Source organism: Primulina huaijiensis, chromosome 7 (assembly GCF_012295235.1).
Source record: "Primulina huaijiensis isolate GDHJ02 chromosome 7, ASM1229523v2, whole genome shotgun sequence".
In the NCBI taxonomy this organism is placed as follows: domain Eukaryota; kingdom Viridiplantae; phylum Streptophyta; class Magnoliopsida; order Lamiales; family Gesneriaceae; genus Primulina; species Primulina huaijiensis.
Genome location: NC_133312.1, coordinates 17481113 through 17494247, shown reverse-complemented (window position 1 = coordinate 17494247; position 13135 = coordinate 17481113). Strand labels below are relative to the sequence as shown.

At 36.3% G+C, this 13135-nt stretch overlaps 1 protein-coding gene across 1 annotated transcript; it reads right to left on the bottom strand.

Annotated features, from left to right (window-relative positions):
- Window positions 1-1774: 1774 nt before the first annotated feature.
- LOC140981724 (large ribosomal subunit protein uL16-like) lies at window positions 1775-4231 on the bottom strand. Its single transcript, XM_073448138.1, has 4 exons — window positions 4066-4231; window positions 2363-2864; window positions 2114-2195; window positions 1775-1987 (listed from the first exon to the last, which is right to left on the bottom strand). Exons 1-4 carry the CDS (start codon window positions 4124-4126, stop codon window positions 1913-1915), a joined length of 720 nt encoding a protein of 239 aa, XP_073304239.1. The 5' UTR covers window positions 4127-4231; the 3' UTR covers window positions 1775-1912.
- Between the last annotated feature and the right edge of the window lie 8904 nt (window positions 4232-13135).

Here is a 13135-nt window from a genome sequence, read left to right as displayed (position 1 = left end):
CCCGACATAACCAGCCCTTAGCACCACGAAATAAGCAGCCCCTTGAACAAACATTCAAAAAAACGTGAGTGCTACAAAAGGAAGCATTTCAAGGCAAATTCTTGCATAAAAATCGTAACACCAAGTAGATCGATAAACTTTCATGCATTTTCATAAAACTCAGTATACTATCAGCGTGTATGAAGAGAAAAGGGTGATACATGCGTGCCTTAGATGTTATAGAAGCGAGGAGATCGAAGAACAAGCGTCGGAGACAAATTTCTTTGAAGGAATTGCTATGGCTGAGATTTTCTTGAGGGACTTCCAATGGCCGAAATGAGCTGCTGAAGGAAGAAAGGAAAGATGTTGCCTTCACGTGGTTCTTCAAATTTTCGGGACGTTACATAAAGCTCTTGGGCGGTATTCATTTTCTTTTTTGTTAAGAGAAGTCTATTACATGAAAGAACTACATTAAATAAAGTACATGCAACTCAACATCATAAACTATTTCCTCTTCAGCAACCATTACTAATATTTCAAATATATATAAAAAGATCAGCATTAAGACAGTATCAGATATATATATTAAGAAGAACAAAAGCAACAAATTTGAGAACAATCGAATGACAACAAGCACTATATCCAAAATCATGACCTTTTATGACAATCATTTTGAAAAATTGAACCATTAATACAACCACGAAATATGTTAACAAGTTGTTATAGAACAATTTCAAGAACAAAAAAAATTTGGGCAAAAATGGATTTACCATATTTATTCAAGCATTTTTAATGAATAATTACTCCACTGAAGCGGCAAAAAATATAAACAAAAAGTACATAACAAATTTAAGAACGTCAACCTAAAAATTTGGGATTAACACATGACAACCAAGAACTTAAAACAAATTTATGAACTTTAAAATACTATTGAAGCATTTCGAATAAATGATCTAATGAGGCAACCGAATAAATAAATAAGAAAGTCCTTATCAAATTAAAGATCAAAACCCTAGCAATAGGGGATAAACAAATTAAAGTCAAAAATTATAACAAAATATTATGAACATTAACATAATAATTCAACATTTTCAAATAATTAATCGAAAAAACAAACAAAAAATGTAAACAAGAAAAATAGCAACACAATCAACACCAAACTGTTAAAATCCTTAAATAATTGTGAAAAACGGCATTTTGGTCGACTTCCAAAATGGAAACAAATTTCAAAATAAAGCTTCAAACTTTTTTTGGGTTTCATTTCATTATGCACTTTCGTCGATTTCTGCTCCTTAGTAACGTGTCACTTTCTTCTTTCTCAAAAATTTTTTTCTACTCGATTACGTCTGTATTATGAAGTTTTTCACGAAAGATCATTGTTTTTCCCCCGTCCAAAATGAAGTTTGAGAGAGGGAAATTAACAACAACAATTCTTTACACTTTTTTATTATTGAAAAACAAAAAAGGGATATTGTTGGATTTTGAAATTATTCGAGGAGAGAATCCATATTTTGACATGGACTTTTGGCATGGATCAGACAGCTAATCAAATGACAAGCTTTTGTACGAGAGCATGAACAAATACATACTGACACGAGATTTGTTTTCTATAAAAGATTTATTGATCATTTACCAGTGTTTTTAGATGCGTCAATAACTAATAATTAACACAATTTTAAGATTTTTATGTTACCTATTGTTTTAGCTTTCCAATATTTATATTATATTAAAAATTCTAAAACACGTTATTTTGATTTGCAATGCGTCAACTCATTCGCAAGGTGAAAGAACGAGCTAGAGAAAATAGTGTTAACAAAGTTCAACAACGAAATACTGGATGCACATCAGAGTAAAATATCCCAAAATTGGAATATCGAAAGAAACTGATAAATATTAAAAACTGCGGATGTAGCTCTATTGAATTTCTTCACGTCTAGGCGGATGGACCCTCCGACAAAAACGCTCTTCCTGGTTGACGATTGGCCAATCGTCCATGACATCCCAGGAACTGAAGTTTGAATCATTAAGTTAGTTCATCACACCAATGGAAATGTATAGCACACCAATAAGAAACTCAAAACTTGGTATAAAAGTAGCAAATATACTGAAAATTGTACTGGAGCAATCAACAAACCTTAGCATTGACACCGTCAGATGCAATCCTGCTCTCAGCTTTCCATTTCACGTAATCGGTACGGTTGAATTTAGTAAAACCCCTGAAATACAAATGGAGAAAGCACATGATAAATTTGTGTAAAACTTTAAGAGGAAAGCAACGGAAAAAAAAAAAGAAGTAAAAATCATATTTCATATTCTGCAAGCTTCTTCAGCAATCCCATTAAGACGCAAATATATCAAAGAAAATACTAGCAAACTGGCATACCACTTCCTGCTGACAATGATCTTTTGACGACCAGGGAACTTGAACTTTGCACGACGCAGAGCCTCCTGAGCATGGGGGCTGTTGGCATCTTTGCAACGGACAGAAAGAAGAACCTGGCCAATGGCGACACGGGCACAAACACCCTGAGGCTTGCCAAAAGCACCCCTCATTCCAGTTTGGAGTCTATCAGCGCCCGCACATGACAACATCTTGTTAATACGCAAGACGTGGAAGGGATGTACCCTGACCCTCAAATGGAAAGCATCCTTTCCTGCAAACTTGGTCATGTACTTATTGCATGCAATACGAGCAGCTTCAAGCGCCTCACTGGATACATTCTCCTTCTCCCAACTGACCAAATGAACACAGAATGGGAATTCATCCACCCCCTTCTTCTTCATTCCCACGTCATAGATCCTGATCTTGGGATCTGGCACACCGCGGCAGTACCGAGACTTAGGGTATGGCTTATTCTTGATTTGGCGGTAACACCTAGCAGGTCCTACATTAAAGTTACAGCTCGTTATAACATCAATTATTCAATGTTGTAAAAGTACACATGCATTTAGTCCCGAGATTTGTTTTACGCCTCTTTTAACATCCTGCTTATGAAAATATAGGTGCTCCTTATGAAAAAAAAAAAAAGAAAACATTAAATTTGACATGTGGAAGGACAAAAAACTGGAAATTTTAGGTGTATGACCTCCGCAGAACTTTCATCTTGAACTCCATTAACTTTTAAAAGACATGAAAAAACTATTCTATTCATAAATTCATCCACTTAAAAAGATACTCTTCTTCCAACCCAAAAACAGACACCTGATTTGATTTGACAAAAACTAAAATGCTAAATTTCTCTTCTTCCTCCTTTTACTTCTTTTTCCCATAACTATTGTAAAAAAATCTAAATCATTCACTTTGTACTCTTCACTGAAATCTTCTCTCATTCAATTTACTTCCCATCGGTTACTAAAGAAAACATATCACTTTGACATTCCCTTTTCTACTAAAGACAATCCCTTTTCTAGTCGGACAACTTCTAATTAAAAAAATGTGACTTGAGAAAATTCAGGTATACATTAATTTTCAAGTCTAACGTGATATGTATCTTAGCAGTTAGCAATCAAGATATGTTCCTCAAAGAACGAGTTTTGTGGCACAAGCAATTACAACAATGATGCAGAAATACACAAAACTATACTCCATCCAAATCATAAATTAATATTAACTTCAACAAAAAATAAGAACAAATATCCCATTAAATCATCATTAACCTATACTACTATAGCATTTCCTTGTAAGTGAGAGCAAATTCGTTACTCAAGTAAACCAACATAAATATCCAGAACATTTGAATGAAATGTTCATGAACTAACAATAACAAAAACCCATCGCACGTCGTCCAAGTGAAACACCATAAAAACTAAATCAAATTCACCCCAAGCAATTGAACGACTGACGCAGAAGGTGGCTTAGCACAAATCAAAGCTTTTACCGTAAACAAGCATTTAATCCTCTAAAAATAGAAATTTGTACATGCCCAATCCCACAAAAAACTACAATCCGATCGCAAATATAAAACGCCAACAAAACATTTTCAAAGATTGTCAGCGATTGAACCATCATAGCTCAAATTTCGAAAATTTAAGAACCCAGAAATCAATAATTGATAAGGAATGTCCGACTTCGAAGAGAAAACTTACTTCTTCCCATTGTGGGTCGCAGGCCGAAAGAACACAGAAACCCTAATTTTTGGTAGCTCATATATATAGCCAAATTTTGCGCGTGGATTACGTATGGGCTTCCGTCACGAAAGCAAAACAATCACACCCAAGTGCAACTCCGTTAAATTGTGTATTCAATTTAACAAATTTAATGATTTTCGTAGATTTTAAAGATTGAGAGATATTTAATACAAATTTTTGAATATTTTATAGAAGTCAAGTGATATTTAATATTGAATTTTAAAAATTTTAGATGTATTTAAATTTTCAATTGATTTAATAATTTCATTAAATTTATTAACATACAAATATTAAAATTTAAAATATAACTATAAATTGTAGAAAAAATTCTTTTCTTCAATCTAAAGATTCGGATGGATGGTTAAAACTTCTACTTATATACAAACACTTCCTTTCTCTCTCTCACCTCACAGTCCGAGTTGGAATATTATCTTTATATACTGCAGCCCAGCACATTACCACCAGCACATCGATCTAAAATATTTGAGTTACAACATTACCACCAGCTTTAGCTTTTGGCAAAGCAGTAAGCACTCGGTCCTACAATTAACTGAAGGAACATGTGCTGGGCACCAAAGGTTCTTCAAACACAATATTCTTTATGAGCTGCAGTATATCGTGTTCTAAGAATGTGTACATCGATGAATTAGATCGAGTTTGGTTTTCAAACCTAGCGGAAGACACTCGAAATAATCATTCGTTAAGGAAACTGATATATTTTATATCATGTGCAACTTAATAACTGAAGATCACATGAGATCAGTTATGACATCTATCAGTTCAGTTATGGATATAACTTAACTGATATCAGCTGAACTGATCAAATCAGTTAAGAACAAAACGATCAGTTAAACACATAAATAACATAAGATATGTTTATGGATGTTCGGAGACTTTAACTGCTCCTACGTCACCTCTTGTACCTCCTCGGGTAAGATCCAATAGAAGCCTTTGATTTATACAACTACTTGTACAAACCCACCCAGCTTAGGACTTACCCACTGCCTAACTGAACTCCTAGTCTATACTGAAGACAGCACCTTCCAGCCAAAACTTCTTTAACATCTATGTGTCAAAGACTACATACACAAGTTTATTATCTTTGTGCAAGACTGTAATTTGGGTGGTGGTGTGTGTGTGTGAGAGAACTGAACAATGATAACAACCCGAAGGTGTTCTCACACACTGAAAGAAATGAAGCTTCTAATCTAAGCTGATATACCTATGGAGTGTTCCATCGGCTTGGGCAAAATGCTTCTTGAAAGCTGATATGCAATATGCGTGCCCACCCTCTTGTTCTTCTTTGTTTTCTCTGAGTTGTGTATCTGTTGTATCGAGTCTTCATTGATCTTCTATTTATAGGTAAGAAGTTTTGTACGTACAGTGAGACTCAATTATTGTATCCGTTGCATTTGAATTCGTTCCTTGAGATCTGTGTTGTACTGCCCGACAACCCTTCTGCAATATTTGGCTTTGAGCGCTTGAAGCAACGTTCATTGTTATCCTTTGACTGGATAAAACTTTTGTACCTTTGCGACAGCATAATTCCATTAAGTAAGCTTGTCGTGGTATGCAACTGATTGCTCTTAACTGATGTTCTGAACTGGTCTTATTCTGATGAGATGAAATCAAAGAAAGTACATTCAGAATGGCTGGGTATTTAAATGAGCGTGTAGCAATCCCTTGTGACGCGTTTTAAAATCATGAGGCATCGGGCCAAAGCGGACAATATCACAAGTGGGCTGGGCCGTGACATTGGGTATCAGAGCGACTCCGCGTGAGTTTGGGATGGTGGAGAAAACCTTAGCGAGGACGCTGAGTCCCAAAAAGGGGGGTGAGAAGGCCCTTAGACGAAATCCCACATCGCCAAATAACGAGAGAGATGCTGGACATTTAAATGGGCATGTAGCAACCCATTGTGACGCGTTTTAAAGCCATGAGGCATCGGGCCAAAGCGGACAATATCACAAGTGGGCTGGGCCATGACATTTGGTATCAGAGCGACTCCGTGTGAGTTTGAGATGGTGGGGCACACCTCAGCGAGGACGTTGAGTCCCGAAAGAGGGGGTGAGAAGGCCCTTAGGCGAAATCCCACATCGCCAAACAACGGGGGAGATGCTGGGTATTTAAACGAGCGTGTAGCAACCCCTTGTAACACGTTTTAAAGCCATGAGATATCGGGCCAAAGCGGACAATATCACAAATGAGCTGGGCCGTGACATTTGGTATCAGAGCCAGTGTTGAGTGGGCGCCGCACGTTGTGACGCGTTTTAAAGCCGTGAGGCATCGGCCCAAAGCGGACAATATCACAAGTGGGTTGGGCCGTGACATTTGGTATCAGTTTGGGATGGTGGGGCAAACCTCAGCGAGGACGCTGAGTCCCGAAAGGGGGGGTGAGAAAACCCTTAGGCGAAATCCCACATCGCCAAACAAAGTGAGTGATGCTTGGCATTTAAATGAGCGTGTAGCAACCCCTTGTGACGCGTTTTAAATCCGTGAGACATTGGGCCAAAGCGGACCATATCACAAGTGGACTGGGCCGTGACATTTAGAAGGCCCTTAGGCAAAAACCCACATCGCCAAACAACGGAAGAGATGCTGGGCATTTAAATGAGCGCGTAGCAACCCTTTGTGACGCGTTTTAAAGCCGTGAGGCATCAGGCCAAAACGGACAATATCACAAGTGGGCTGGGCCGTGACATTTGGTATCAGAGCCAGTGTTGAGTGGGCGCCGCATGTGTTGACGCGTTTTAAAGCCGTGAGACATCGGGCCAAAGCGAACAATATCACAAGTGGGCTGGGCCGTGACAGAATTATTCAGATGAGGAGGCTACCTGGGAGACCGAAGCTGACATGAGTAATCGCTTCCAAGAGCTGTTTGATAAGCCTTAATTTCGAGAACCAAATTTATTTGAGGAGGGAGGAACTGTAGTGCCCAAAAATTAGTACACGTAAACCTCATGCATGACTGAAATAATTTAAGTATTTAATTAATATTCAGGTGATGCATGATATATGTTAAATTAATTTAAAAGGTATATATATTTATTTATGCAATTTAAAGTGTTTTATCAATTTTTATCTCTCTGACGAATATTAGAAACCAAACCAGGAAAAGTCACCGGAGATGATTAAGGTGTTAAAAAAATTTTAAGTTATATTCTTATAATTTTTATTTTTAGTCAAGAAAATATGAATTTAAAGGATTTACGAACTTTAGCATTTAAGGGCTAAATATAATTTATCGAGTGAAATAAAGACGTTAAGCATTTTAATTAGCAAATTTCGTAAAAAATAAGAGATTTAAATACGTCCACTTGAAATACAATATTTTATAATTATTTTTATTACATAATTAATTATGGATAAAATTTAAAATTATAGGACTCTCAATTTCAAAAGTTGAATGACTAACTTAATAAATAAAATTTTGATTAATTAACTTAAACACCTAGCTAATATTAATTTAAATACAATATTAATAATCCTACCCTAACTCACATACGAAACTCACGCACACACACAACACACAAATCACCAAGAACACACACTTGGTGGTGAATTTCAAGGCCTAGGGATTGGATTGTTTTTCAAATTCCTCCTAGCTAGCAGCAACCTTGGGCAAGAATCACACTACAATCCTTAATAAATTTAGCCAATTTTCAAGCCATTAAACGCAGCAAACCGTCTATGTTCTTTCCCGTGTTCGTTTGTCTATATATAGTGCGTTTTAACGCAAAGACATGTATAAACCTTTCTTTTATGCATTGATCATGTTATATACTGTATTTTGATATAAAATATGCATGAAAATACATTGGTTTGATTATACGTATGCTAGAACGTTATTAAAACTCGTTTCGATATGAAATATGCATGAACTTCTACGTTTTCTTCGAGTTTTGATCGTTGCCTTCGTTGGGAAGTACCTATGGCTTGCTGATACCTATGGTTATGTTTTAGGATGTTTTTAGATGTCGTTAGGCAATCCGAGATGGACCGATAGTATGCTGGTGCAACGGAAACTAAAACAAGCGTAGGACCGCACCTAAGGGAGATGTGCGCGGGTTTGGTGTCGGGTTGGTGGTGAAGGCTGACCAGGGATCATGGATAGGGTCTAGGTGGGCTCTTGGGGTCCTATGGAAAGCCTGGTACGGGTTGGTTAAGGGCTGTTTGGTTGGAATAACAGCTGGAGTTGGAAACGCACCATGCGTGCATATGGAGGGGCGCGAACAAGGCCATGTTTTTGTGATGTTTAAGGGGCTGTGGTGAAGAGGCCCATGTTTTGTATTTGTAAATTTGCGAAATTATTTAAAATTTTTCTCTTTAAATAAATAACATGCATCATTCATAAAATAGACTGATAAAAAGATTTAATGTTTAAAGTAACGACGGAAGTAATTATTGTTTTCAAAACCACAACTTAAAAATAATTCATCAAAGTAAAAACTGAGTTTGAACATAAATAGTAAATGATAAAAAATGAGGTCCTCGGGTTCCTACTACTGCTAACCCAAGCTAGCTCACTAGTTCCCGCCCTCGGTCTCGACCTCATCAGTACTTACAACAATCAAGTCTTGTGAGTCTAAAGACTCAACATGCATATATCGTGAATAGCAAGTAAATATATCATAAAATCTCATGCAACGTAAAAATATCGTATCGTAAAGCGTAAGGTAAAAATCGTGTCGTGAAAAATTATAAATACGTGCATATCTGAAAAATCGTACGTAAAAGAGTTGCTCGATAAAGCCCTGTCATAAATTATCATATCGTAATTTTTCTGTAGAGATAATGTTTCTACGCAAGTGGCCCGTAACATAACACGAACGTAAGCTCCTGATCAAACTATACCACAGTATACTGGGCGGTAGAGATCATCACAACCCTTGGGCTGGATATCCGTGCCCATACATAATCATAAACCGGTCGTAAGTCATCGGGTGAAGCAACCCCATAAGCGTAAGGTGGCCACAAGACATATCACATATATCTCAAAAATAAACATTTTATATTTATGCACGTAATATAATTATAACCATGTTTTTACCGAATGAGTTGAATCATTCCCAGGCTCGCTGTGACCTAATTCTAACATGAGAAACATGCAAATAATCTTGACTTGACAAAGACTTCATAACCGAACAAAAAACGAGACAATTACGCCCAACAAACTTAGTATTCAACCATGGCTTTGTACCAACCCGAACCGACATTGAACCATCGTTTAGCTATGATTAAAATACACCTAAAATATTGGAAAACATAACCCTAGGGCTGTAATACACGAAAAATTTCAATGGAGGCCAAAATCATGAAACACTCTTTCGAGAGTCACTTTGGCACATTGCACCGTAAATTCTCGTACGACTTCTAAACTTAACCAAATCACAAACGGCCAATAACATGACTTTCCTAACTCATTTGAAGTACTGTACAGTCCAAGGCCATAGGCTAAAAGCCCACCAAGAACTCAAACAAGTCTACTGATTTGCAACACTGCTGCTGTCAAATTTTAGTGGCAGCAGCTGTGCTTGCTTCGCTTTGATTACAAGGCCAATGGCCATTGGGGTTTGAAACACCGACCAGAGCCTCTTCCCAACATCCTAAGGTGTGGCTTGAACCTGGCTAAGGGCCCTAGGCCAACCACAATCCAAGCGAACACCTAAGACAACACAAAGCTCCACCCGAGAACACCATGTGCTGTACCGTGGGGGGTGTTGCTTCATATTGCTGTCATATATCATTCCAGTGGCCATATGATTGACCATGGCTTGATCTAGACATCATGAGGTATCGTGTGAACCATGGCTAAGGGCTAGAAGCCAACCAAGATCCACCCAACACCACAAAGCCGAACCAACTCACACAAAAATCAAAAACCGAAACCGTGGGGCACTTGTCTTGTTGTTGTATAAATTCGATGGATCCGTGAACCAAGCCTTGAAAAGCCATCTTGGTCACGTCCTAAACACGCTAAGGAAGGGTTCTAACCATGGTTACAGGCCCTGGGCAAACCACAATCCAAACCCTCACCTTAGACAACAAAACAACAAAATCGAGACTCACATTGCAACAATGGGGGAAGTTGCTGTCAAGTCTCTTCCTTGTGTGCATGGGCTGGAACCAACGAGCCAACATGACTCTAACCCACCCTAGTACATGCTAGATGCAGCCTTGAGCGCCTGGAACCGAGCCAATCCCTGAAATCACAAACACAACTCAAAACGTGAAGCATGGAGGGGCGGCCGAGCTTGTACAGATTTTTCAAAAAAATCTTGCTGTCAAATTCGGTTTTTTTGCTCTTAAATCATGAACATGTGATGTTTTAAAATATTTATAAGACTTTATTGAAGAGAAAAAAAACATATAAAAATTCCTGGAAATTTGTTTTTGAAAGAAACAAATCGATACGACGAACACGGCGCGGCGGAGACGGAGTTTTCTTTTCTTTTCTCTCTTGTTCTTCTTGCTGCAACTCACGATTTTTTTGTTGCTGTATTACTCTTAATTTTTGAATGAGAGTGAGGGAGAATGGCTAGGTAATGGAGGGGAAGGTTGCAAAATAAATGGGGATTTGAATGGCAAAGCAAATCTTTCTATCCTAGTGTTTGTTAGCTAATGAATGAGGTGTGCTAAATTGATGGATTGAGGAGTGATTTGGTGGGTGATGGCCGAGATTATCTACCCAAAACAAGGTAAAAATATTGCTTAAATTATTAATTATAGGTGATTTAAAAGTGAGGGAATTAATATACCATGAAGGGTTATGGAAGGGTAGTCTAGAATGGAGAGTTGCCAAACATAACTAAATTGTCTAAGGGGGTGGCCGAAATTTGATGTTTAAATGCAAGGAAAAATATTGCTTGAATCTTGTATTTTAAGTCTTTAAAGTTTTATACACACATTAAGTATTTTAGTGAATTAATAGATTAAATTAGGATAAAATCTTGCATGGCATGGCTTAGTCTAACAATTTATTATTTAAATGTTAGGTTGTTATTTCTTTAATATATTAGGCCTAGATTAATTTATCCCAATTGGTTACACATTTTAATTTAGGCTTTTAATTAATTATTGGACATAAAAGAACTTATTTACTAATTAACACCAATTAATTAAATAAATCCTTAAACATTCTTTTACATTAAAATAAATTATTCTTTGGCTTAAATTAAATTTAGGAATATTTTTTTATTATTAATTTTATCTCAATACTCCAACCCATTCTGGCCTCGCTTATTTATCCGAAAAGATAAAAACTAAACTTCTGCGTAAAATAAATAATCATGACTCAACAAATTTTTTAAAAAAAATTAATTTATACCCTCATGCATAAAAAATCATTTTAATTTAAATAATGGTAATTATGCATGGCTTATACATAATCTGATTTATCGGGTTTTACATGTGGTGTGTTAGGGACCGGAACGGGCTGGACCAGAGTCTTAAGTAGTGTCTAAGAGTCGAGTCTAGTGCCTTGCTCATGCTTGGTTCGAATTAGAATCTATATGAATTCGTACGGAACGCATAAGTGTCTTAGTGTTGCTCTTTGGGCAGCTTGTGTCTATATTGTTCGTTAAGCATGGTAAAGGGTTTGGTTATGGTTCAGGGCTGGTTTAGAGCCTTGGACAGTAAGTTAGGATGTGTTTTATAAATAAGTCGAGTCTTGAGTTGATTGGTACTTCCTAAGTAGTTCTATTTAATTCGAGAGTCGTAAGGGTCCGAATGCACTTTAGAGGCTGTTTTGGGTATAAATTTCAGTATGTTAGGGCAGCATGTCCAAGAAAGATTCAACGAGGTTAAAATAATTATTTTTGAGGTATGCGATTTGTTTTGTGGCCAAATTATGTTATAGGTTTGGAAGTCGGAGAACGTGTCCGTAGACCTTTCCAAACTCTTCGGAGGAATTATGTTATGTTAGGGAGTGAACATCCAGTCCAAGGGTTGTGGTGATCCTGTCGGCCAATTACTGTAGTTAGTTTGATCAAACGATCTATGTTATGGGCCACTTGTATTTAACATAACTCTACGTAAAATGATTTACGATTACGATTATTATGACGAGTATGAAAATAAGATTTTATGAAAATGTTTATGCAAGAAAGTCACGTTATACTTATTTAAGCTTATATTATGCTATGTACGAGCTATGTTTAAATTGCATAGATTTTATTACGCATTACTTGTTATACACAGTTTATATATGCTGAGTCATTAGGCTCGCTAGTCATGAGTTCGTTGGATGCAAGTTTATCCCGATGAACATAATTGATCAAAAGGATGTTCATGTTATTATCAAGGAACTTTTAGACCTTGGATTAATCAAAGTAGGAATATCGCCAGCTCACGTTTCCTGGTAAGAAATCATGGTGAAATCAAGAGAAAAAACCCAGGTTAGTAATTAATTATCAAGAAATTAATAAAATTCTAGAGTTTGATGAGTTTTATATATAATAGAGATCATTTAAAAAGTTGCATATGCAACACAAAAATAATAAGGTTTTTCTACGGATGAAGGAAGAAAACAAGAAATTTACAGCTTCTCTACATCGCAAGGTAATTATATTTTAGAAGTATTACCGATGGATTTGACTAATGCACCCTAGATATTTCAAAGAAAAATGAATAATCTATATAAAGATTATTTTAAGTTTATGTTTGTTTATATTTATAATGTTTTAATAACATCTAAAAATATGAAAGAATATATTAAATATTTAGATGTTTTCTCTAAAGTTTGTAAAAAAGATGGACTAATAATATTTGAAAAGAAGATAATGATTGCTACAAGGAAGATTGAATTCCTTGGAATAGAATTAGACGAGTCAGGAATAATTTTGCAAGAACAGAACACATAGTAAAAAATGTATAAAATTTTTAACTGAACTAAAAAAGAATAAACAACTTTAAATTTTCTTAGGAGTTGTTAATTTTGTTGGATCGTTCATTAAAAACCTAACAAAGCACAAGGAAATGTTTAGTTCATTATTGAAAAAAGATGCAAGAATTATATGGACATAAGAAC

Coding starts and splice junctions, on each gene's coding strand:
- LOC140981724 (XM_073448138.1), bottom strand. CDS start 4,126: ATGAGCTACCAAAAATTAGGGTTTCTGTGTTCTTTCGGCCTGCGACCC. Junction 2,196..2,362: donor ATCATTGTCAGCAGGAAGTG/GTATGCCAGTTT, acceptor TTTGTATTTCAG/GGGTTTTACTAAATTCAACC. Junction 1,988..2,113: donor CTGACGGTGTCAATGCTAAG/GTTTGTTGATTG, acceptor TTCAAACTTCAG/TTCCTGGGATGTCATGGACG.